The sequence below is a fragment of the Aulostomus chinensis genome, chromosome 6, assembly GCF_037954235.1.
Source record: "Aulostomus chinensis isolate RoL2024-O1b breed Wild chromosome 6, RoL_Achi_v1.0, whole genome shotgun sequence".
In the NCBI taxonomy this organism is placed as follows: domain Eukaryota; kingdom Metazoa; phylum Chordata; class Actinopteri; order Syngnathiformes; family Aulostomidae; genus Aulostomus; species Aulostomus chinensis.
The window spans coordinates 1,679,139-1,705,350 of NC_141325.1; the positions used below are offsets into that span (position 1 = coordinate 1,679,139).

The following is a 26,212-nucleotide window of genomic DNA, read 5'->3' on the forward strand; positions in this document are numbered from 1 at the left end:
AATCCAGACTCTAAATTGACCGTAGGCGTGGCTGGGAGAGCCAATGGTTGTCTGTCTCTATGTGTTGGCCCTGCCATGGACTGGTGACCTGTCCAGGGGGAAGGCTGCTGGGATAGGCTCCACCCCCACCACCCTCAACAGGAGGAGAGGATGGATGGATGGACCAGTTTTCTGCTCCAAAAAAAAACAACCCAGCTGATACATTCATCCAGACCCAAACCCTACAAAAATGAAAATGAATAAGAATTAAACCAACACACTGCAATGAAAGCACATTTTGAGTGGGGGAACTTAAACAAAGGGAACGGATACTCAGCTGTTGTAGGTGTCAAAGTTTCTCCTAGAGATGGACACGGCGACGGGTTCCACAGGTCTGAGTGTCCCTGGAAGGCTGCAATCAAGCCCTCCTCCATCTTCAGCTTGGACCTTTCAGCCAGACGGTGTGACTTCCTTGGACGGGAACTTGGAAGCAAACCTTCTCATGTGACCTGCAATGTGCTCTCTGTTTCAATACGAAAAGACAACTTGGCAGCTACCGTCAAACCTGCGATGCGATGAATGCAAGTGACTGTTGTCATCTTCCAATTGAACAGGCAGCTGGAGTGTAGGGAACGAAGAAGAGGGCGTGTCCTGATCTGGGTGCAGCCGGGTAATCGCTCATGATCACCGTGTTCATGTTTGTGTGTTATGGTCGTTGACGCTGCCCACACCTGCTGCTACACAGCTCCATGTGCCCTGGAGGCTCCGCCACAGATTAGCTGGGTTGTGATGAATGACCCTCGCAACTCCAACACAATCCCCTGAGACTCGTGGCCATGAATTATTGAAGCGGCATCATAAATAACTGACCGAAATGAGAGGCGGTTACACGCTGCGGATGAAGAGGGAAGGAAGAGGGGCGAAGGGGAGAGAGCATTGATGGAGAAAGCGAGAGAGAGTTTGACCTTGGCCCGACCCTTGGCCGGCAGTCGGGTGAACTCAGGTTCGGGAAAACCAGCGCTGAGCTAATTTTTTTCACATCAGCCCTTTTGTTAGTCTCCTTCCAGCGGTGGGCTCATCCCTAAGTACGTGTCATGAATGCTAATGCTAAGTAACGGCGTCCGTATGTAGGCCAGGCAGTGATTGGCAGCAGCTCAGGTCGCTTCAGGTGTCGCTGTCACCGTGGAGATTGTGATAAGTGTTTGTGACGGAGCAGCAGCCGACACAGAAAACAATCCTCTGTGTTTGCACCGGCGTGTCTGAGGAGGCAGGCGAGGAAAACAACAGCAGGCGAAGAATTAAAAACTCTGTGTTCGAGTTCAAAGAAATTAATTTGGCTCCGGATTAAATCTGCCTCCTCCAGCAAGTTAGTAGTCAACACTTCCAGATTAGTTCCTGTGCAATAATTACCCTCAGTCACTACTGCTTTGATGATGATGATGATGATGACGACGCTGCGGTGGAACCACAACGCCAGTTCCTGATTAGTCAGTATTCATACCTGGTAGCCAGTAGTTAAGTGTGTGTTCTTGTTCATGTTAAAACGCAGCTGAACTCCCCCTGAAAAATATGAAGCAGTTCTCCAGGATTCATGACACAGCACAGCTGAAGCCGGACCGCAGTCCAACGTCCATTCCCTCGGTGATTTCTGTAAGATTTGAATCACAACTTCATGGAATTTAACCACAACAAAGTTGAAACACATCAGGCGTGACTAAAGTTTTGAGTCTTGCTGATCCAAGTGATGACATTGATGAATGACTGCAACTCCAGCCGCTCCACTCACGTGAGGCAGCACGGACTGACCTGCACCTCCCACCAGGCCGACGTTTGCGGAGCGCCGCTGCTCCTTCCTGTGGATTTGTAGGGATCTTTACCAATGTCAACGACACCTGGACAAACAAGTTTATATGACATCCACATGCTGAAAATAAACTTTTCTGCCTTTATGACACTGAAACACGCACACTGGTGTTCTATCAAAAGTTCCATCAGTTGGCCTGCGTCCTCCCTGCATGTCCTTGAGCGGCTCCACCTGCCCGCTGTGGGTGATTCATGCTGGATGTGAGCGTCAGCTGCTTAAATTAGAATGATAATGTCTCTCCTTCCCTTGTCGCATTCCAGAGGTCGTTCCGATCGTTTGCCAATGACGACCGGCATGTCTTGGCCAAGCACGCCAGCATCTATCCGGCACCGGAGGAGCTGGAGGCCGTCCAGATGCTGGTGTCCACCGTGGAGGGCGCCCTCAAGAAAGTCTCTGATTGGATGGAGGGCCTCAATAAATCCTCAGGGAAGACTTCCAGCGACGGAGAGGCTGATGATCAAACGGAGGAGGACGCCGCTGATACCAAGTGAGTCTCTGTCACGTTTCATCATTAGGAGTCTCGTGTGAATTAGAGCCTCTGATTTATTCTGACAGTTTGCTCAAGCTACTTAATTCAAAACCATTATTGAATTATTTATGTGACATTAATGGAAGTTTAACTGCAGAATATCAGAATTAACATCACACCATCCACCGGACCAGAGAGGAGACGTCTCACTCTGGGAGGGAAGTGAAGCACGGCGTGACGTGGCAGAGCACCTGACCTCACATTTGATCTTTGACTTGAGCTTCAACCAAACATGAACTCCACAACAACCTTTACAAGACATGTGTTTCTTGTTCACATTACCTGGTGTCCTGCTTTTGTGTATCATCATCTCCATGGCAATGAGAGAATGTAACGCCGGCTCTCATCCATCAGACCCGATAGCACGCCGGCACTGTGTGGGGTGACACGAGTCGGCCTGGTGGCCAAAGGCCTGCTGATCAAAGAGGACATGGAGCTGGAGCTGGTGCTGATGTGCAGAGAGAAACCCACCAAGCTGCTGCTTTCCACCATTAGCGGCAATCTCCCCCTGCAGATCCAGGTACAGTCAACCACACCGCAGGCACTGCAGTGGTCCGCATCTGAAATGAACCATGAAAGCACCGCTGAGGAGGCGGTGGAAAAGGTTTTCCACAGACAGCAGAGCAACGGTTTCATGTGTGCTAAAACTTTGTGATGGTGAAGAGAAGACGAGCTGACAGCCTGAAGACACCCAAGACATGACGGTCATCACCCTCGATCTAATACACGGACGCAGACGGGGCCGCTTTCTGGAAATCGGTGGCTTTGAATCCTGGGCCCGGTTGCATAAACCACCTCAAGTTTTGCAGATAAGGAGGTCCGTTAAGGCGGCGTGAAGCCCTGAGGTTGCGGTTGAAACTAAGCTTTGTACGATAGTTCCTGTCAAAATACAGCGCACGATGCCTCTGATACCAAGGTTACACGTCACTCACTTGAGATTGCAAAGGCATGAAGCGTTAACTGCCATGGTTATCAGTGTGTTAAGGAAGCCAACTCCCTTCTTGAAAATGAAAGAGAAAACAAACGTGTTGTTCTCCTTGAAGAAACTGGGAACGTCAGCAAGAACATACTTGTCAGGTGGGCGCAACACTTCCTCCGGTCCCGTTAGCTTCGCCCTGGGGTTTGAGGGAGGTGCTCAGCCGCCACACTGAAAATGACAGAAGATGAAATTACTTCGTGGCAGTTGTGTTTCTGTTGTTTTCATATCTCGGCAGTTGCAATGGCAGTAAAAAGCAATCAACACGTTCAGAGTGCGTCGAGCCGCTCAAACACCGGCCCGAGGCACTGCGGTTATGATGGCCCTTTACTTTTTGTAATCTTGCTTCAATTTCTTTTGCTTCACTCTGACTTCTTTCGGGGTGTGAACAGTGTTCAGTTCGACCAATTTAGCTGAAATCTTTCTTGTTTCAGGTCGCTGTCTCCAACTCCCGCTACGTGTCGTCATCAGCAAACATACCGAGCAAAGCTTGAAACTCGTCGTCGGTCCAACAGTCGTGCGTTTCCTTCCGTGTGTCCATAACTCCTGAAATACAGCTGATGCACAAAAAACGATCACGAAAAAACACTCAACAGACTCGCAGGTGAAGTGGAACACAGTCGTTACTCAACAATCAGAAATGTCAGCATTGCAAGCCTCAACGCGACGGTTCCTACGCCAGGCTTCGTTCTCGGGGTAAATTAGTCACCCAGGAACTTAATTAAATCTCTGGTTCCTGCAGTCGGAACACAGAGTTCCTCGCAAAGTTCCTGCTTGCTGGGAAAAGTTTCTATGGTTGAAATGCAGCTTTTTTTTTTTTTAACCATTTTTAGACACATAAATATCAACATTTATCAATATTTCATCTTGATTGACAGAATTCAGGAGGAATGCACACCTGAGCCTCCTGATAAAATGCAGTATTAACTGTTAGTACACATTTAAATCATTAACAATGGCAAGCTTCAGCATTCTGAAACGTCCGTCTGTCCCAAGAGAGGTTTTCGGCTGAGAAATACATTTTCAGTGCGAAGATTCCTTTTCAAACCAGGGAAAATGATCCTTCTTGGAGTGGAGATGATGTGAAATGGAACTGCTATCTGAAGGTAGCGGTCTGTGCTTCTCAGGCTTGATTTATTCCTGTCCTTCTGTCTCCTTGAGATGTCTAAAGCCCAGACTGCTCTTTATTCCCTGTCTTTTTATTTTCTTGTCATTTCCATTGAAAATGGTGACAGCTTAATGATTTTTTTTAACACAAATGCTGATTTCAAAACAAACATGTCAGTTTTTATTGAACGAGCGCTGCATTTAAATGGGTTTCCAAAGTGCTCCTTCAAAGCATCAGCTAGTTAACAAAGCCCAGCAGACATAGACGGCGCCTCCATGTGCTTCCTGGTCTCCTTTCTCATTTAATTGCCGCCATCGCTGTGGCGCTGCTGCTGCTTCATCAGTGGGGGAAGTTGTTTGAAGCTCTCGCTGCCTGAGCCAAACTGGAGGGGATTGATGGGGAGAGGGCTGATGGATGAGGTCAATTCTCACCCCGACAACATAGAGGGAATGAAAACACGCCACCGAAGGCAACAGAAATACAAGGAAACACTGGAGTTTACCGTGCATGGAATTGGCTCCCGATAACAACGGGAGTGGCCATTTTACTTATCTGAGACCTAAACGTCATGATTTCATGAGAACTGTTCCACAGGCTGGTTCTGTAGAACAGTAGGAAAATAGTTTTGCCTTGTGTTGCCTTTGGGCTGTCACAACCTTTGCAAAATGACTCTGTTCTGAAATATGATCTGATTTGGTCTGATAACATCTGAAAAACCTGTGAGGGCAGAGAGCCGACAGCAGCCCCTCTCACGTGAGCGCAGGGCGGTCTCAGCCACGGATGCAGGCTCTCGCATTCTTTGCTGATATCCACGATGCTGGTACCTTTACAGCTGATTTGAATAATAGCAGACATTTACTGACGTGGATATCATCTGTACAAACACAGGGCTACAGTCACCGCTCTGCTGAAGACACGTTGGGATTAATGTTCACTGATTGGTCAGCGGAAATTATATTCCACTGCGTCCCGGATTGCAAGGTTATTACATTTATATAAAAATGGATTAGTAGGTGTGTGATCAGTCATCAGTTGCTCAGCAGCGTCTTCGACTTCTCCTCAATCAGCACACGTCGATGTTGTGATGGTGATATTTGATTGTGATTAATCGTTCACTCCTGCCTTGCAGACAATGACGGAGGACAAATACGAAGTGCGCTCATGTGTTCCTGAAGCTGCCATCTGGGTCTGCAGCACCAAAGACCCCCAACTCACCCTGAAGATCACCCTCTCCTCCTTAGACATGAGGGAGGAGCACAGCACAGAAGGTAGTAGCTCCTCCTCCTCTAACCACTTACCCCTCACACTCCTGCACCCCTCTCTTAAGACGGCGCTTCTCCTGTTTTTATTTGACCTTTTATGTGACAGCAGCTGGCTGAGGGGGAGGAAGAGGGGGAGGGACATACTGGAATGTGAAGGTGTTATGAAATCTCAGACTGGAGACAATCTTTGTGAAATGAGAGGATGAGCCATCGAGAGAGCCGCCGGCCGAGAGGCGAACAGGGTAAAAGGGGACAGGATGATATGGATCGGGTCAAGTGTGGTTGAAATAGCAGATGGCCGGCGAAGGATGGTTTCCGCGGGGGAAGTGTCAGGTGGTGGAAAAGCAGACGTCTGTCTCAGGTGTCCTTGGTGCATCTCTGAGGAGAAAGGAAGCAGCGATCCTGATTCAGGACTTGTTAAAAACACACATTACTCGAGGCCAAAATCGACACATTTTAATTAATATTTGATTCATGTTTGATAACATCCCTCAAACCAAAAAACTCAATTATCTATTATTGACTACAATGTTGCCCAAAATGGATGCCCCATCGCTGACTTCCTGTCATGTGTGAACAACGATGCTTCCACTGTGTTTATTTTCTCCCTCGAATGGGAATGAAATTAAAAATGAATGAAAGGCGAGTCAGAAGTGAAGAGCTGCCATTACGGAACAACGAGTCTCATTATGGTCGCGGTCCCAGCGGGACAGATGGAGTCAAGCCCTCACAATAGGGAGAGAAATAGACCGAAGCACATGGGAGGGCAGCAGCTCACGATTCAGCCGTCGAGTAAAGACACCAACACTGTGACCTCTGCCTCCACCAGGCTGGTGTGGTCTTTCTCCTCCTGTGCACACAAAAAACCCCCAGGATCGTTTCCTACTCTTGAAGAGTACAACGATGCAAATGGCTTGTTCAGAGTGAAGAGATATGAGAGTAGGATTCACTCCAGACTGGAGTGGAAGATCATACGTGATGTCTCGTCTAGCAGGCGACGTCTTTACTTTAGGGATGTGAACAGAAAATGTGGTTTAAGACGTAAAGAAAAGAAAAGTCTAAGTTTCAAGGTGTGCTGCTAATTTGTTTACCCAGCTTTTCCACAGGTTAAATGTCCAGCTTTGCATTTCCCAAGACAAAAATTGCAGGCGTCGGTCAAGTAGAGAGTCATGTTTAAAACCCCCCAGCACTGCAGCAGATAAAACCTGCGACAGGAGCTGAGAAGAGCGGCTGCTGCGGGTGAACGGGACGGCGGTGTGTGACTTTTAGCTCTCAGAATCTAATTTTTCAGTTCAATCTGCAGGTGTCAGACAAAATGGCTTCTAGTTAACATTAACACCCAACGAGCTACGTCGCACCTTCAACTGCAGGTTTGATAACAATCACTTGGGAAAAATACATCATTTATTACTGGTTTTACATTACACATTTAATACTGCAGCGGTTAGAACCAACCCAGGAAGAGGGTTCTAGGTTCCTCTCTGCCAGCCGGCTGAGGCCGTTCTGAGAGGAGCTTGTGTGTTCTCCCCCTGTCTCTGGGGTTTCCAGTACAGCAGAACCACAGAGTCGGGTTAACTGGAGACTCTTAATCGCCTGTAGGCGTGAACGGTTGTGTGTCTCTACATGTGAGCCCTGTGACGGACCGGTGACCTGTCCAGGGTGACCTGTCCAGGGTGACCTGTCCAGGGTGACCTGTCCAGGGTCAACCAGCTCTCGCTCAGTTACATCTGGACCCGATCCTGGACAGGATGAGGATGGATGGCTTACCAACTCTTGTGTGTCTAAAGTGAATATTTTTGAAATGTACCTTCATGGCCTTCTCAATTTAACACTGCAGATTGTTTATGGTAGCCACTTCTGAAAGCTAAGCTGACTCAGTGGGAGTTTTGAACGATTCTGATTGGGTGACTGTTGTTTGAAGCGTTGCTGAAGGCCACCTGAACTCTGCTGTTCTTTCCTCTGGATTGTAGACTCCCAGCTGTTTACGGTGCACCTCCTAGCTCGCCTCTGCTCACTGACTGTTGGTTCTGTTGCCGTAGCTCCGCAGGTCAGCGTGCCGTGTGGATTGAAACATCTCTGTGGCCCCGCCGCCGATGAGGCATCCCCCCACCCGGCAGCAGGAGACCCTGGGTACAAGGGGCTTCCCCGACAACCAGATCAAACCAACCCACTCACTCTTTGCCTCAGACATGCTACTCTTCCTCCCCCATCCCCCCTTCCTCTGTTGACTGGACCTCCCTCTGGGTCACCATGAAATTCTGGTCCATGTCTATGAACGAGCACACAGACTAAAAGGACAAAAGGGACTTCATTACCCAGCAGCCCTTGTCCAGATCAGAGCTTCTCTGCTTTAGCTCCTGGGGCTGCCCCTTGTCTGATGATCCGTTTTTATTGGCTCAGAACGACATCCCATAATTTCATGTGGTAAACTGAATTAATCTGATGTCCTGGTCACTAATCAATGATGATGTCAAGGAGAATCTAGTGGGGTTGCCCTTACCTGTTTGTGGTCCTGACCTTTGAGTGACCGTTCCTTCATGGGCTGCCTCTGGGAAACACACCATGCAAATCACATCAATCTGGGAAAATGAGGAAAATTAAGATTTGATCTCCCTGGTATTCCATGAAATGTTACATTTGCTGCAATTATTTCTGGATTGTGGCACCTAAATAATTCAGATATTAAGTCTCCAGGCTTAAAACGAACCGAAGCTGAGTGTGAAGGAATTGAAACGAAATAGAAAAGGATCCGGATATATTGGGATAGATACCAAAAGAAATGCGAATAGGCATCTTAAAAAAAAAAAAAAATTTCATCAAAGTCACACTTAAACCTTTTTACACATCAAATTCAGTCTATTGGTCAGTAGGAAAAAAAAGCTGATAAAAAGCAGGTGCTAACTTTTAGGGAAAATAGATAGAGATTCTTCTCTAACGAGCCAGGGCCCCAAAGTAGTTAGCTTAGCATTGCATTGCCTGCATTAATATCAGGAGGGGTGTGTGTAACCTTGGTGATGAATACCAGTTTAACATGAGCAGACGTTGTAGTGGTAGAATCAGACACGTAGCCGGAACTACTTTCCTGACTGGGAGCAGTGATTTGACGCAGCACCTCCAAAGCTCCACTGGAACTTGGGTCAGCAGAACCAAAGGTTTGTTGAGGACTAGAAGAGCGACTGCTGCTACTGATGAGGAGGAGGAGGAGGAGGAGGAGGGGGGTACCTGCTGGACACACCAGCATCCTGGACCTGAGCTAGCTGATGCTAACACTTCCACCCACCACCAGCCATTGGGCTAAGCTAACTAGCCTGGACCTGAGCTAGCTGATGCTAACACTTCCCACCCACTACCAGCCATTGGGCTAAGCTAACTAGCCTGGACCTGAGCTAGCTGATGCTAACACTTCCACCCACCACCAGCCATTGGGCTAAGCTAACTAGCCTGGACCTGAGCTAGCTGATGCTAACACTTCCCACCCACTACCAGCCATTGGGCTAAGCTAACTAGCCTGGACCTGAGCTAGCTGATGCTAACACTTCCACCCACTACCAGCCATTGGGCTAAGCTAACTAGCCTGGACCTGAGCTGGCTGATGCTAACACTTCCCACCCACTACCAGCCATTGGGCTAAGCTCACTAGCATCCTGGACCTGAGCTAGCTGATGCTGACACTTCCCACCCACTACCGGCCACTGTGCTAAGCTAACTAGCCTGGGTCGCAGCTCCCTATTGGAGGATGCCTGGCTGACAGGATGATAGACCATAAGAGGCTTTCCCTGAGAGTGGGTGTGTCCTTCAAGGTGTCCTATCTCAGCTTCTCTGCTTTGATTTTGACAACTATTTTTTGCAATTCCCCTCCACCACATTAGATGCTAACATAAATCATTATTATTAGTAAAAGTAGTATTATAATTAAACAGTGCACCAAAAAGTCACAGTTTGACAAATCCTACAATTCCAGCACTTTCCAGTGCCACTTTACCCAGAAGTCCCTGGGGCAGAGCATGAAGGTCCTCGTCCTCGGTCTCGGAGGGGTGACACGGGATGATCCCTGTGTTCCTCGTCAGCTCCTTCGTTTGTCTTCCACCTTTTCCATCCTGTTCAGCTTCCACTACAGTGTCTACAGCAACAGACTGCTGAACCACACGCAGCTCACGCCGCCGATGACATCACCAGCAGACGCAGTAACCTGAGATTTGATTGTGGCAGATTTTCATTGCTCTGTGTCAGCGTTACTGTCAACTTTGTGGAAACAAGCTGTGATTTAATCTCCACATCTTTGCACCATGTTATGTCTGAGTTTATCAAGATCAGATATTTTCAGGCGGCAAGCTGGAGAGTTGAGATAAGGTTTCAAGAAGAGCAGGAGTCACTATTGTACTTCCTGATAACCTCAGTGAGGCCTCAGAGCAGAGCTCCGCGGTGTGGTCCGCAGTCTGTTCCCCCTTTTTGTCCGTCTGCTTGACTGTCCCACAGTGGGCTCCCCCTTCGCTGCTCCTGAGAACAGACAGCCTTCACTTTCTTTCCAGGGTGGCGTTCTCACTCTCAGATGTTTATGTTGTTGTCGTCATCTGCTGTTGCTCTTCTTCTGCTGTCGTTCTCCCATGGCTCAGCCTCCAGTCATGGCAGGAGTGCTCCCCACAGGAACCTGGTGTGGAGAGACTGTTTCAGTCCAACATAAACATCTGACCAACCTTGCAAGAGTGAAAATACTAGCATGGCGCTCCAGAAAACTGCAGAGCTAGCTGCCTGTGAAGCAGGATTTTTTAAATGTGTCTGCACTTTTCTCTGCTTCAGCCCATTCTCCAGCCTCCCTGAGTCAGTAACCATGAAATGTCTCCTCATTCCAAAGTGTTATTTTAATCTGTAATCTGGCTTTTGGTCTTGAGTTGTTGCCATGCTCTCATTTTCGTCCTGCGCTGCAATTGATAACACACTAATCTGGCGTGTTCCATCGCCCCCAGCCACTGATCTGCATCTAGAGTGAGACTCCGGCTGGGCAGCAAGGCGCATGCGCTCACATCTACTCTGGTTCCTCCTGTCAATGTTATGAAAGATCCTGCCTTGTGCATGAGAACCCCCCTCTCCCAGAAAATCATGGACTCTCTCAAATTTCCCCCTCCTAGCTCATTCAGTCAGATCAGTGGATTTGCCCAACAATTAGCCGTCAACCCTGCTGCCTGTCTGGGTTTATGAGATCAAACAGTGACACTCAGTCTGTCCCGTCTCATCCTGTCCCTCTCTCCAGAGGAGGGCGAGCAGGAGGTTGACAGGGAGGTTCAGCAGGACAAAGAGGAGGAGGAGGACGACAACGAGGTCTTGGACAGACAGAAGTGCCAGGCTGCGCTGGCTCTGCTCCGACATGCCAAGTGGTTCCAGGTGAGCACAGCGGTGACTTTACATCCTGGCAGCCAGGACTGTCTCAGTTATCATGTCAAAGAAACATAATCCCACAGATTCTGATTTTAATGAATCTGCACAGCCGATAAATGTTCCCTCATGCATCCTGGAAGAGTTCAGTGACATTTTCTATTTTCGATTATCAACCTGGTCCATCCTGTTAAACCTTTAGCATCATAGAAACACAGAACTCCGTTAGGGTTGGAAAAGGATCGCTGTGCCCCAGCAGACGTGGACCATTAACATTCAGAGGTGCTGTTGGGTTCAGTCCTCCTCCACACGGGGCGCAGACAACAGATTCCTGTGTTTTAATCAATCCACTACCTAAAAGACAATGTCAGAACAAGAATACACCACCCAAGAAAGGTTTTTGCCTTTCCAGTAGTCACCAGTAGGAGTCGAGCTCCCAAAAATGTGCTTCCCTCCTGCATTACATTTTTGTGACTCAGATGCCCTGTATATTTAGCTAACGACAGCTATCTATCCCGAAACCTCCATTTAAAAATGTTGATAGTATAAAGAGGATAAGGTTAGTACCAGATGAGAAAGTTTGTCAAAAGACACTTTTTGAAAGCTTTTAATTTTTTTTGGTAGCCGTCAGCTGCCATTAGCGTCAAGCTAAATATACGTGGCTGGATGTTCTTACAACTAAACTGCACAAAACATGCGTTGAATAACTCACGAGTTGGTCATGCAGTGTAATCCCCTTCTTCTTTTTCCAGCTGTATGCTCAGTAATCCACAAACTCTTAACTGGAGCTAAAACCAAACCGACTCACACACTTGTGGTTGTTTCTACCATGAATGAGTGCAAATGGGAGCAAGTTGGTTCACCACTGACACGACCCGCGCTCAGAGCGGTTAACTAGTGCCTGGATCAGCCAGGACACGTCAGTACCGTGTCGGAACTCAGCCTCCGAGAGGAGGTCATGATAACACAACGCCCCTATAATCATCTCGTGTAGTGCCAGCCTGGATTTTCTCTTATAGCTGAATCCTGAGATTCTGTTGGTATTTTCACTTGTTACTGAATGATGATTGCATTCGGTGCCTTTACACAGAATCAACACCTTTAAACTAAAGTTAATTTAGTTGCCAAAACCACTGGAGGACGACAGGAGAGTCGCTCTCATCTCTGCAGTAAATGCTCTACGTTTGCACCCCGACTGTGTTACTGGCTGGACTGGAGAGGACGTTGGCAGTGAAGCTCATCCAGCACTCAGTGTCCGAAACATCCATCATCCATCATCCCTCCATCTTCTCGCTCTTCTCCTGTTGAGGGTGGTGGGGGTGGAGCCTATCCCAGCAGCCTTCCCCCTGGACAGGTCACCAGTCCATGGCAGGGCCAACACATAGAGACAGACAACCATTGGCTCTCCCAATCACACCTATGGTCAATTTAGAGTCTGGATTAACCTGGTCCCTCTTGATGTCTTTGGACTGTGGAGGAAGCTGGAGTACCAGAGAGAACCCAGCAGGAACAGGGAGAACATGGAGACTCACCCAGAAAGACCCCGTGCTGCAGCCGGGGCTCCACCCACAACCTCCTTGCTGACCACTGCACCACCGTGCCACCTGTTGGAAACATCTTTTCCGAAAAACCTTTTTGGTGACATATAGATGTGATTTATAGGAGACAGGAAATCAGTTACACATCACAAACATCCAGAAATATGAACATTTGTAGCGTGCATGCAGGAGAAATATTGTACAAGAATAAGCTAACAACAGCAACACTTCTGTCCTGGGAAAGACGAGAGCAGGGAGGGATATCTGAGATTTCTCTCTAAATCCAGATGAGCTTCAACTCTGCTCTCCTCACTGAGGTGATGTGTTCTTCCCCCCTGAGGTGGGAGGAGCTAAATGGGAGTCAAGGTTAGGTGAAGCACTGAGCAGCTTCCCTCAGGGAGGAAACGCTTAATGCCAAGTCCAACTGCAGGAAGGTGGACTGGAGGAGACGTACGGATACAAACCAGAACTGATCTACAATAACTGCAGATACAATTAGTGACGCTCCTCTTGTCCTCCGGCCACCGGCTCTCAGGTTTCAACAGCGTTAACCGTCACCCTCATCATGTGAAGAGTCATCCTGTGCAAATTGAAGTGTCGATAATTTCCAACATCATTTGTTTTTGATGTATTTTCATCATCATCAGAAATCCAGCCTCGATATTTCTATGACGTCTTGGTCTCGTAGGAACATGGAGGAAGGCGATGAAGCATCTTTAGAGCAGAAATAATTCAGCAGTCAACAGATTATAATCCAGTAATGAGAGAGAGAGGATGGTATGAATGTTTTCATGTCACATCTGCAGCCGAACAAGAATCTGCGCACTGACAGAAAACCTCCATGACTCAGTGTGTCTCTAGGTCTCGTTCAGTCATTGGATTTTTGTAAATCTGATCCAAACCATGTTTGGAGTTGGTGAACTGGTTTTAATCAGTTTTTTAAAGATGCCCCAACAGGATTACAGCTGTTCCTCCACTGATGCTGACCGCCTCACGGTCGTGTCTTGTAGATAGGTTGGCTATGTCTGGAAACTCACTCATCCACTCATCGTGGACAGCAGTCTAAACCTCAGACCCTGAGCTGATGTGTGATAGATGCCACTTTTAAAGTTTGAGGCCGCAGGTCAGTTAGACACACTCCCGCAGTGATGTCATCACATCTGGCGATGTAGTAGGAGAGGAACGTGACCGTAGCAACAGCTGTCGCAGTCACAAATCACCCTGATCAGCTACATTGAGCTCCAAAGTATTATTTTGTGGCCCCATGGTGCGGCAGCATGGTCCTCCAGGGATACGTAGGAACAGGAACCAGCTCCATTTGTGATGCGGCTGTGCAGCGCAGTCGCAGATCTGAACTCTGTCTATAGATTTGGAAGGTGCAGCCAGTAAGTTTTGTCTGTCTGTCTCCTCAGGCCAGAGTCACGGATCTCAAGTCCTGCGTCATCGTCTTGAGGATCCTCAGAGACATGTGCAACAGACTGCCTGTGTGGCAGCCTCTCAAAGGATGGGTAGGTGACGGCGCTCATACCCGCCATTAGGATGTCAACTAATGACTAATCACTAAATCATACGCTTAGGATCGCACGCGATGTGACAAAAACTTCACTTGTTAATTTGTTCTTTCTTTTAATCCCATGTACCTGAGTTAATAGATTTATATCTTGGTAGATGCCAAATATGTCAACTACATGTCAATATAAGATGTGATATTATAATAATGGGGAAATTCAATCAAACATGGCCCTCTGCAGTTTTTTTCAAGGCAAGAAGACAAAAAAACGAATTGTGAGTCAACATAGTGTTTTGACGGCGGTGTTGCAGTACTGGTCATCTTCTACAGCGGGTAGAAAACGTCCAGCATCTACAAGTGTATTTCTACCATGGATTTCTAGGCTGTGTCTATGTTGTCTGGCTCTGGGGACGATGGCGAAGAAGTGAATTTCCCTAAAAAGTTCTGTGAGTTCAGTTCGGGCACTTGAGGTGAATTTTTCTGACCTTGTTTCACATCAACTCCCCGCTGGTGACTTGTGACGATGGAGTCGCCGCTGTCTGTCCTCTCCAGCCTCTGGAGCTGATCAGTGAAAAGGCCATAGCCACCTGTAACCGGCTGCTGGGGCCAGGTGAGGCGCTGCGACGTGTCATGGAGTGCATCGCCTCTGGGATTCTCCTGCCAGGTCAGTGATCAGCCGCCCCCCCCATCGCCTGACTTTTATGTCTTCATCTCCTCGAAGCCCTCGGCTGCACAACATCCACGGCTGGTTGATGAATCCCGTTACCAGCCTAGAAAAACTGTGGTGAATTTTCAAAACAGCATGTACACACAGAGAATTTATAGAAAGACCTGAAGAGGAGTGTGTGTGTGAAAAGAATTTAAATGTCTCCTTTCAAAGTGAAAAATTAAACGTGAAGAAACGCAGTGAAAGCAGATGGAGTGGAACAGAGAGGAGAGGACCTGCTGGAAGGAAAAGTTCCTGAACCCACGGCACCAAACATTTGTGTTTCTAACTCCTTCACTGGAAAATCAATCAGGACTTTTCTCGCCTCACACACGTTCTGGATGTGAAAGGGTTCAGTTCCAATTATTCCAAGCTGAACCTCATTTGCTACTTAGCATTGCTGACGATGATCAGTCGAGTTCTTCCTCCATACATTCCATGTTGCTCCCCACACCAGCGCTGGGGGCGGGGTCACGCTCCTCTACATTCAGGTTCACTGAGGATGCACGAGGACACACTAACTTTTGGTGCTTGCTGGGTGTTAAGTCACACAGTCGAGAGTCTGAGGCTGAGCAAACACAGATGTGGTTTCTTTTGACAGGAGGTCCAGGAGTCCATGACCCCTGTGAGAGGGAACCTACAGATGCCCTGTGTGACCTCAGCGTCCAGCAAGCCGACGCCATCACACACAGCGCACAGGTCAGTGCACTTCACCCTCGGCTGTACAACCACAGCTGGAGGTCTGACTGTGACATTGCACACTCAAGACGGGGGCGATAACACATTTAAGGTTGAGGAAACGATGGGAAAGCAACATGAAAATGCTGGAGAGAGAGAGACAGAGACAGAGAGAGAGAGACAGAGAGCAGAACCAAGCGCTACCCTCCAGACAGTTTCCAGGAAGAGAGAAGCCTAGAAAACTCAGGGAGCAATGGCTGCACGATCAGTCCCCATCGTCTGAGTCAAACAATTCTCCACGTGGTTAAAGGGACGGCTGCTGACAGAGCTGCTGACAGAGCTGCTGACAGAGCTGCTAACAGGCGGAAACACAGACCGGCACGCAAACACGTGGCTGATGTTGCGTCTGTGGCATGACACCAGTGTTCATCCGACACTCCCGTTACAGTAGAGCTGAAACGAACGCACTGCATATTGAGCCGGCCCTTGATTCTGCTGATCAGACTCATCCCGATTCTTGTATTTCCGTCGCAATCCCCATCATTGTCCATCATCTCTGAGGCTGAACACGAGCAACACTGTAGACGTATGACATGCAAAAACATGCAGAGCCTTCAGAGGACTTGATAAGTGAGGAGGCGGGATGTTGGTTCTGAGTGAGTGACACCAACTCTCAAATCAATTCTGGTCTTTGACTCCCGTCCCTGTGCACAACTGCATCACTGCAGCAGGAGGTGAAGCAGTTCAGATGTCACGCAGCAGCAGAGCAGCAGGAGGCGCCGACACACATTTGTGACAAAATCAAGTCCTTGAAATTACGATTGTTCACATTTCAGAGAATGAACGTTTTCTTCATTAATGATGTATTCTGTCTCCCTCACGTTGTTTACTTGCCCCGCCCCAACCTGTGGTTAATCACATGCATCACTCGAGGCCATGATGGACTTCCTGTTGTGAGATAGAGTCTAAACAAGCTCCTTTGAAGCACCAGCATCTTTTTGATCCCCTCCAGGAGGAGCAGCCCTGGACATCCAGAGCAGCAACAGCGTCATTTGTTCAAAGGCCTTTTTTTCTCTCTTCTTCCAGTTGAAAATCAGAACTCTTCAGAAAGGCGCCGGTGTCGTCTCTCTCTCTCGTTTGTGTTGTGCGGGGACTCGCCCCGTGATAACCAACACGGCGGAGGAGAAGTTTGCTCTTTATCCCGACCTATCTCTGTCCTAACCAGAGAAGGTGTGAACACCGGGTCTGAGGCTCCAGGAGCAACAGGCTGTTCTAGCACTGCTGCCAGTTTGGTCTCCTTCAGTCGTTTCCTGCCTGAAGGGATTCTTCACCCCAAAAGTGTATTATACTTTTCAAATCATGACAAATATGAAGCCTTTTTTCCCCTCCTGCATTGCTGCAGTGTGACTTCAGAAAGCAGAGAGAGTGAGCCGTGTACACTCAGCCTGAAATTAATGGAGGCTGATGGCTAACAGCAACTAAACGTTCCAAAAAGGTCCATGTACAAACTCTCCTCGTTGTCTTACCCCAGCCGTCTGATCAGTTTGATTGAGATGAACTCTGAATGCTGGTTCATGGTGACGCTTAAGTGTTGTAGTACATGCAGCAGTAAACAGTGTATAAATGGGCTGTGTGGGTGCGGGACAGATCCTCTCATCTCCCTGAAGCAGCAAGAGCTTTAATGGTCAAGGACACATTGATGTTGTCCATCTATATTATTCTGGTTCCTCAGGCACCTCCATTTATAGACCCTGGCCAGGTTTAACCATCCCCAGGGAGATGGAATCAGTCTGCACACAAATGAAAAGTCAGCCTGCATTCAATCAGTTCAGAGGAAAAACAAACTAAAATGTCGCCGCTGAGCTTGTAGTAAACGACAGAATGGAAAGAAACAAATTGGAAAAGTAAGAAATCATCTCCTCTAGCAAAGAGGGTCTGGGATGGGCTTGTTGGTTCCTACCAGCAGGGACGTGCTTCAGCTCAGGGAACAAAGCCATAAAGTTAGAGAGACAGATATTGATCGGGATCAGATCTCGTCCACGTCGTATTTCCTGAAAAGTTGATGACAAATGTTAAGACACAAGTGCCACTGCATGTTTAACACCTAGATATTAGACTCACATTAGACCACTAATTTACTGGTATGTCATCGACTCTGATTTGTTACCTTAGCTACACACACACACACACACACACACACGTGTCATCAGCTAGCTCAGGTCCAGGATGCTGGTGTGTCCAGCAGGAATCCTCCTCCTCCTCATCATCATCAGTAGCAGCAGTCGCTCTTCTAGTCCTCAACAAACCTTTGGTTCTGTTGACCCAAGTTCCAGTGGAGCTTTGGAGGTGCTGCGTCAAATCACTGCTCCCAGTCAGGAAAGTAGTTCCGGCTACGTGTCTGATTCTACCACTACAATGTCCTAATTTTAAACTGGTATTCATCACCAAGGTTACACACACCCCTCCTGATATTAATGCAGGCAATGCAATGCTAAGCTAACTACCTTGGGGCCCTGGCTTGTTAGAGAAGAATCTCTATCTATTTTCCCTAAAAGTTGGCACCTGCTTTTTATCAGGTGAATACGAATACAGAGACAGAGCTACGCTAACACTTCCCACCCACTATCAGTCACTGTGCTAAGCTCACTAGCGGGGCTCTCAGCTCTCTAGAGGAGGGCCTCTGTCTTCACATCTGTCTCTGGGGACGATGATTTTGTCCACATTATTTAAAGTTCAGCCTCATTGGATCTTTCAGATCTGAGGCTGCTGAAGTTTATTTGAGACAAAAACTGATGTTGGAAATCTTAACATCCAAACTAAAGTTCAGTTCAGAGGCAGAGCAGCTCCCTGGAGTTGAGGCCATTACATGAAAGTTGGTGTATCGTTGTCTGTCCCTCAGAGCACTGTAAAAATCTCCTTCCTGTTTTCCTGCAGACGCAGACTCTTAATTCACTGAGTGTAATTATGAGCTGAGCTGGAAAAGAAAAACTCATCAGACGTGTGACTCGTGAGAAAAGGAGCATCCCACTGGGGTGTGCTTCCATGCTGCCCACTGCACCCGAGTCAGCACTTCATCCAAGAAAACGCTTGAGCAACATCTGCTCCTGCTGCCTTGATCGAAGAAGGGTTAGATAAAGTGTCTCATCACAGCTATAAATAGCTGAGTGGCCACACAAACCGGCACCCTGACCTCAGATAAACACCGCTGACCTCAGCGCTGCCGAGGCTTGACGAACTGGCAGCCTAATTAGCCACCTAATGAGCGTGGGAACACTGGCTGGTTAACACCCCCACCAACACCGCCACCGCCGCCGCTGCTGCACATGAAACAACAAAGTAGGCCCCTGGGCGGTAAATGTGGGACGAGAAACATCCTCAAAATCATCTTCCCCCTCCTTCTGCCTTTGTTTTGCTCTCTGGAGTGAGATGAAAATGCCTGAAATGGAAGTCTGGGAATATGTTTGTCTTTTTCTCTGCTCGCTCTATAATGCATGAGGTTAGCTGGTTGACACAGACGTCAGGCCTCTTCACCGCAATTAAAGCACACTGACGGCAGGATAAATGTTGTCCTTGTTGTTTGAGCTGGGCTGGGAGTGGCACTTCACCAATACTGAGTGTGTTTTCCAGCACGCCTTACGACTCCTCGCCTTCGGACAGCTTTACAAGATCTTGAATATGGATCCTCTCCCCGCCAGCAAGCCTCTGCCAGGCCTGCTAGAAGGTGTGTGTCTGTGTCTTCATGTTTGTCATCGTGTGTGTTCATGTACAGTAGATTTTGGGTTACGTTTGACTGTCTTTTCTATGGCTGCCATGTAAACTAGACAGAACGTAGGGAAGACTTGTACGATCATAACAATCCTTAAAGTAATAATTGCAGCCGCTGAAGGTGATACTTTAGTGGCCATGCACCTTGGCTCACTGTGCTTCACGTCACTGCTCATCAACTTGTGTTTCTGCTTGGCAGGCGGCTGTCAGAAGAGGCTTCGGGACGACGTGGGGTCCGATGACAGAGACTTCATCAAGAAGATGAAAGGTGACGTTGACCATCGACCGCCTTGTTTTAGGAGTCACGTATAATCCTCGTCTCCCTCATGTCACCTCGCAGAAAACACCAGAGATAAAGCACTGACTTCATATCAGGACTTTGTCCAGGGCTCCACCACAACTGGGACCTGTGCTGGGACCAAGACCTGACCAGCACATCCTTTTAGTCCTGTGGGTTGCGAGATGGGCGGGGCCATCTATCAGACTTGTTCGTCCAGCACATCCCACAGATGCTTGATTGGGATTGAGATCTGGAGGGTGTGGAGGTCAAGTCAACATCTTGAACTCAGTGTTGTTCTGTTTGAAGAAGTTGAGGCCAGCAGATCTCAGGCTGCGAGCGTGGTGCAGACACACGTGCACATCCAGACAGGCTTCACGTTGAGGGAGGAGAGGTGAGTCTGTGCTTCTGGAGGAACTGAGCAGTGAAGCTTAGGGCTCGCTGAATGATGGACGAGAGGAAATAAATGGCAACCTGCCATTATGGCTTCACTCCAGTAACTACCGGAGTGCAGCCGAGACCCCAACCTGCCTGAACACCACCAATCATCCACGTTTGGAATTCTTGTCCGATATCTTCACAGGATTATATTTTTCAGTCCAAAATTGTCACAATAACAACCAGCATCATGGAACGGGTTGAATCACGTCCCAGGAGGAGGTCTAGGTGGAAGGAAAATGTGTTCTCAGAGCAGAAAATGGTGAAGCTCTTAGATTATAAATGAAGCTGAAAGAAGAGCTGTAGGAGCTGAGACGGACTCAGAGAGGTCAGGAATCATCTGGTCTGTCAGTGTCATTGTGATTCCAGTCAGAATCAGGACAGAGGCTTCCTCTCCACATGGTTTCCTCTGTAGCAGTAGATTCATCATGGATGAGATCAAAATAGGAAGTAGATGTCTGGATCTTTCGGCAGCAGGGTGGAGCAGTGGTCCTCCCTGTGGCCCCCAGCAAGAAGGTTGTGGGTGGAGCCCCGGCTGCAGCACGGGGTCTTTCTGGGTGAGTCTCCATGTTCTCCCTGTTCCTGCTGGGTTCTCTCTGGTACTCCAGCTTCCTCCACAGTCCAAAGACATCAAGAGGGACCAGGTTAATCCAGACTCTAAATTGACCGTAGGCGTGGCTGGGAGAGCCAATGGTTGTCTGTCTCTATGTGTTGGCCCTGCCATGGACTGGTGACCTGTCCAGGGGGAAGGCTGCTGGGATAGGCTCCACCCCCACCACCCTCAACAGGAGAAGAGGGGGAAGATGGAGGGATGGGTGGATGGATGATGGATGGAGGGATAGATCTTTTTCAGCTGCTACTGAAGGATAGATAGATTTAAGAGGATGTTGACCTCTAACGGCCGTCAGGCGAACGTGCCATGACGAGGTCTTGTGTGGTGGTTTGTACCAGTTGGTGTATCTGCTTCCTCTGCTGAGTATAGAAGTAGAGCGCTCTCGCTCGCTCTCTCTCTCTCTCTCATTAAATCAGTCCTCACTGGGACGATCGTCCCCGGCAACGCTCATCTGCTTCTAGTTCAAAGGAGGTGACAGGAGGAAGAGATAGAGAGAGATTAATACTGCAGGCTGTCGCCATGCAATTATCTCATCACCTCCCACCACACACACACACACACACACACACACACACACACACACACACACACACACACACACACACACACACACACACAACACCTCCCCCTCACTTCATCCCAGCACCTGTCCATCAGCACCTTCATATCCGTATTCATAGTCTACTGCTGCATAATGATCGTGTGAGGAGGCGGAGCTTCTCTTCAGGATCTGATACATCACCATTGGCATCTGTGATTGGCAGAATCAGGCAATCAATTATAAAGTAATTACCACGGCGTGACTTACAGTTGATGTCAAACGCTCATTTCACTTTAAAGAGCAAAATTAAAACTCGACATTGAATTGTTTGACAGATGCTGACAAAGCAGTCAGTCAGGAGCCAATCAGAACCCCAGAGGAACGTCCAGCTGCAGCTGACGGGCTTCTACAGGAAAGTGGTACTGGAACCAAATACTGGGTTGTTTGGAGGTTCGGGTGGCTGGAGGCCTTGCTTTGTTGTGTCTGAGGCCTTTCCAGTAAAGTAAAACCTTTACGTGTTGAAAGCATCTACAGGCGGCACATTTGGAATAAAAGATGTCAGCGAACATCGCGGTTTCATTTTCAGCTCATTGTGAGATATTGGTGCTGCCGGCGGCGAGCTCTCCTCTGAGCTGTGAAGTGGCTTCGACTCTCGTGTCGGCGGTGCAACACAGAGGGCAGCAGGATCTAAATCCCATCAACTGGTTATTAACGGCAGCTCTTCCCAGCAAATGAAACGCCGTCTGAGACTTCCTGGTTGTGTTGAGGTGTGAAGTGACTCTTAATAGAAGCAGAGAACACAAGCTCATCCTGCCGGTTCCAGCGCAGCCACCAGCGTCTGCAGGACTCGAGGTCCAGGGTCTAAATTTAGTTTGGGGGGGCTTGATCTGCCCACATGACAACTGGCACACAGCTCAGCTTGGCTTTTGGCTGGAGGAACAAAACCTAACATTTATTAGACGAAGTATCTTTTAACGAGCTCCACCTGCGTCATCAGCCTGACTCGCGTGATCTCCCGGGACTTTAGGATGTGGTGGAATCAGAGACCACAAAGGCCCACAGCAACTTTTGGTTCTCTGAACACAAAGTGCACCTTTCATCTGTTGCACCCCTTTCACGTCGTTGATTGTCCCTGGTTTTCCACTCCCTCATTCTTAACTGCAGAAATGCGATTAAAACTTAATTTTATGTGGCATTAAAACATCTATGACTCAATTTGGGGAAGTCTGATGATAAACTGCTGAACAAGATGTATTTTCCAGAAGAAAGGACATCTGAGATCTGTTAGACCAGAACCTTGACTAGCACTCAGCTAACCTGCGGTTGCATCTGTGTTTAGTCCTGGACTGGAGGATGATGGATCCAAACCACCCCATGAATGCCCTCATGCGTCTGAACCAGATCCAGCCAGGACTCCAGTACCGCCTGCTGTCCCAGTCTGGCCCGGTCCATGCTCCAGTCTTCACCATGTCTGTAGAGATCCACGGAACCACCTACCAGGCTACCGGGAACTCCAAGAGGACCGCCAAGCTGCAAGTGGCCCTCAAGGTGCGTAGCAGAGTTTAAAGCTAACTCGCCTGGGCCTCAGCCCTGGAGGAGGGGCTCTGGCTTCCTGTCCGGCTCTGGGGATGACAGACAAAAAGAGACTGGAACTAAAGGTGGCACGTTGTGACCAAGTTCACGCTTGCTCTTCCACTTCTTTATTCATCCAGTCACACGTTCACAGCTCCCAGTACAGACCGTCTTTGTGTTGTTGTTGTTGGTCACTTTGCGCTGCAGCAGCTGTCGTCCTGCTCAGAGACGCTTCAGTCATAAACGATGAAGGCTGAACGCATGACTCACTCACTCCTGAGATGATAGACAGCTTGACTGGAGTAAATCTATACTGTCAGTGTGTGTGTGTGTGTGTTCATGTTCCGTCAGGCACTCCAGGCTCTGGGCTACATGCTCGGCAGTGATGGAGACGTGGACTCACTGAGTGCTGATGAGAAGTCAGATGGTGAAAGCAAGAACGACAGGATGTCCACCAGCTCCAGCTCAACCACCTCTGTCACCTCCTCCACAGACACGCAGGAGGTGGGAACACACACACACACGCACAGATGGACAGAAACCTTTGGTGACATTCGTGTCTCCTCAGTCATCTCACGAGTCAGTAAACACACCAGCGAGGTTCAAGGTCAACATCAGCCCAACGTCTTCTTCCGCCTCACTAGACATTCATCAGAGTTCATCAATCCAGAGGAGCGACATCCACAGACCGTCCTGGTCTTCTTCTGTGGTTGTGCGTGTCACAGCCTGCAACATACAACTTTCTAGGAATCTCTCTCTCACTCACTCACTCACTCACTCACTCACTCACACACACACACACACACACACACACACACCCCGTCTAAATGTTATAATCCATAACTTTTGCTTACATTGCCAGTGCCAAAACTTCTTCCATGTCCTCTGTAACGTCTCCGCACCGTTGTGGGCGGAGGCCTCACATTTTTCAGTTGTCGGTCCATCCGTTCAAGTGTGGAACGAATGTCCACCGGGACGTGAAGGTGGCCTGAGGGAAGGGTCCTGGTCCGAGGAGACAACAGCAGTGTTGTGTCCTCAGTTCATGATGAAGAGTTCTTTCAGGATGAGTTCTGCAGTAGACACAGTAAATGTACACGGTAAATACAGATTAAGATTAAGCCTGAGATTAATTATGTCATGCAGAAGACAGAAGTCCAGGCTACATTGTTGGGATCCACAAAAACTTGAACGTAATCTGGAAGTGCGGAGCTTTTAACTCTGTAAACGGGGGATTTTTATTTTCTCAATTTTTTTGTGTTATTTTGTTTCGTGTCTTGGCTGAAGTGTTTTTCGTAGTTCTTTATTTAAATCTATTCTGACCAAACTGATTTCTTTCCCTTATAAATTTCATGCTCTTCCGTCAAATAGATTGTGTGCATCAAACAAACCCGCAGACGGCAGCAGCAGAAGGTGAAGTTGCTTCCACGGCAACAATTGCTGAGCTGCTGAACTTCAAATGTGTTTCACAGTCAATGTTTTTTTTGATGCTCGTTTATCCACTTATGCTTGGAACCAACTTTGACACCAAATCAATATCTTGCTAGTGAACATGAGTCAACATCTGTCTGAGGCCAGCAGATGTTCACGTTTAAGAAGTTAATTTTCCATATTTTGGATGTTGCTCATGCTGGCGTGCTGCAGTCACCTGCCAACCTCTGGTCATTGCCAGTGACCACGCACAGATACTCAACAACAGAACTGATCGTCCCTCGCGACAGCCAAACACATTTAAATGTACTTTTGTTTGTTTGTGTGTGTGTGTGTGTGTGTGGGGGGGGGGGGGGGGGGGTCTACAGTCCAGAGCTCCTGGTCCGATCCTAACAGCTGGAGGAAAAAACCCAGTGATGGAGCTGAATGAAAAACGCAGAGGCCTCAAATACGAGTTGATATCAGAGAGCGGCAGCAGCTACGACAAGCGCTTCATCATAGAGGTAGAGAAACACCCGCCCACACACCAATCCATCTCATAGATTTCCTGTCTTGCTTTCACAGGGTCTTATTAGGAATTGATGAGAGAAGGAATGTGTTTGATGTCTGGCACTTCGCCACTTCCTGTAGATCAAAACATCTTCACACGTTTGAAAAATGCCAGAAAAGACAGCTGAACGTGGCACCTGCTTCATCCATGAAATCTGTCTGAAAGAGTTTTATCATCTGCAGAATCACACGGAATAACCAAAGAAGCTCAATGTTTTCCTTCAATAAAGATAAGAGGCAGCTCTCCTTTGGCGATTGGGGGCTATTCTAGTCTCTGGTCCAGGCTAGTTAGCTTAGCCCAATGGCTGGTAGTGGGTGGGAAGTGTTAGCATCAGCTAGCTCAGGTCCAGGCTAGTTAGCTTAGCCCAATGGCAGGTAGTGGGTGGGAAGTGTTAGCATCAGCGAGCTCAGGTCCAGGCTAGTTAGCTTAGCCCAATGGCTGGTAGTGGGTGGGAAGTGTTAGCATCAGCTAGCTCAGGTCCAGGATGCTGGTGTGTCCAGCAGGAATCCTCCTCCTCCTCATCATCATCAGGAGCAGCAGTCGCTCTTCTAGTCCTCAACAAACCTTTGGTTCTGTTGACCCAAGTTCCAGTGGAGCTTTGGAGGTGCTGCGTCAAATCACTGCGCCCAGTCAGGAAAGTAGTTCCGGCTACGTGTCTGATTCTACCACTACAACGTCTCCTCATGTTAAACTGGTATTCATCACCAAGGTTACACACAACCCTCCTGATATTAATGCAGGCAGAGAGGGAGCTACGCTAACACTTCCCCACCCACTACCATTCATTGTGCTAAGCTAACTAGCATAGTTCTCAGCTCCCTGGAGACGGTCTCTGTAGTTGACGTGTTACTTTAACATCCCTACAGACCCAGTGTGCTTATGTGGTTGCTGAGTCCAGGACCTGCAGCTGTGAGCAGAGCAAAGCTTCACGTGTTGACACGGGTGAGGACACCATCTCTAGAAGCTCCTTCAGTTCTGTGTTGTGTTCCAGGTGGAGGTGGATAAGCAAGTTTTTCGTGGGACGGGTCCCAATAAGAAAGTAGCCAAAGCCAGCGCTGCGTTAGCTGCCTTGAACAGCCTCTTCTCCGGCTCGAAAACCACAACCAACAAGAAGAAGCGGCCCAACCCACCGGTGAGTACAGAACCAGGCTGCAGACAGAGACAAGAACATGGAGGACAAGCAGCACCTGCATCAGCTCAACTGCAGAATATGTACACATACAAACATCCATTTTCTATATATATGTATGTGTGTGTATGCAGCCGAAGCGACCGGTGGCCTCCATGCTGACACTCCCAGCACTCACCACCAGACCTCTACGAGTCCCCGTCATCCCCAGAGCTCCATACATCAGCACCCCGCCCACTCACGGATACATGCCACCAGGTGATGAGCAGATACCGGCACACGCCTCTCAAACACGCTTATCTGCATGACTGGTGGACAGAGGCTGATCTCTGGGGTGATTCAGACATGATAAACGCTTCCACTGACGCTGCTGCTGATC

General features: G+C 48.4%; 1 protein-coding gene and 2 long non-coding RNA genes across 8 annotated transcripts in view; 1 reads left to right on the forward strand and 2 right to left on the reverse strand.

Annotated features, from left to right (window-relative positions):
* Positions 1-26,212, forward strand: part of LOC147259660 (spermatid perinuclear RNA-binding protein-like) — a 52,957-nt gene that overhangs the window by 22,704 nt on the left and 4,041 nt on the right. For both annotated transcript variants that reach the window (XM_086205744.1, XM_086205745.1), the window contains exons 3-16: positions 2,104-2,330; positions 2,727-2,892; positions 5,586-5,724; positions 10,967-11,097; positions 14,039-14,134; positions 14,689-14,800; positions 15,444-15,541; positions 19,148-19,241; positions 19,485-19,553; positions 22,494-22,702; positions 23,078-23,230; positions 24,523-24,657; positions 25,696-25,836; positions 25,968-26,091. In XM_086205744.1, coding sequence (XP_086061870.1) covers positions 2,104-2,330; positions 2,727-2,892; positions 5,586-5,724; positions 10,967-11,097; positions 14,039-14,134; positions 14,689-14,800; positions 15,444-15,541; positions 19,148-19,241; positions 19,485-19,553; positions 22,494-22,702; positions 23,078-23,230; positions 24,523-24,657; positions 25,696-25,836; positions 25,968-26,091 — 1,894 coding nt within the window. The remainder of the gene's footprint in view (positions 1-2,103; positions 2,331-2,726; positions 2,893-5,585; positions 5,725-10,966; positions 11,098-14,038; positions 14,135-14,688; positions 14,801-15,443; positions 15,542-19,147; positions 19,242-19,484; positions 19,554-22,493; positions 22,703-23,077; positions 23,231-24,522; positions 24,658-25,695; positions 25,837-25,967; positions 26,092-26,212) is intronic.
* Positions 196-15,799, reverse strand: LOC147259661 (uncharacterized). Of its 3 annotated transcripts, none has more exons than XR_015116347.1 (9): positions 14,622-15,799; positions 12,621-13,206; positions 9,701-10,366; positions 8,219-8,297; positions 3,829-6,096; positions 3,398-3,519; positions 2,655-2,932; positions 1,786-1,832; positions 196-1,627 (listed from the first exon to the last, which is right to left on the reverse strand). It is a non-coding gene; the product is annotated as an uncharacterized LOC147259661 (long non-coding RNA). The 3 variants fall into 3 exon arrangements; XR_015116346.1 differs by having other exon boundaries at positions 1,786-1,871; XR_015116345.1 differs by having other exon boundaries at positions 196-1,832.
* Positions 15,854-26,212, reverse strand: part of LOC147259662 (uncharacterized) — a 56,236-nt gene continuing 45,877 nt past the window's right edge. Inside the window, exons 3-7 of one of the 3 annotated variants that reach the window (XR_015116350.1) lie at positions 23,581-23,796; positions 23,320-23,452; positions 22,472-22,776; positions 21,274-21,364; positions 15,854-21,070 (exon numbers count right to left, since the gene is read on the reverse strand). This is a non-coding gene — a long non-coding RNA (uncharacterized LOC147259662). Of the gene's footprint in view, positions 21,071-21,273; positions 21,365-22,471; positions 23,797-26,212 lie in introns of all 3 variants that reach the window. The other 2 variants (XR_015116349.1, XR_015116348.1) reach the window with 2 other exon arrangements.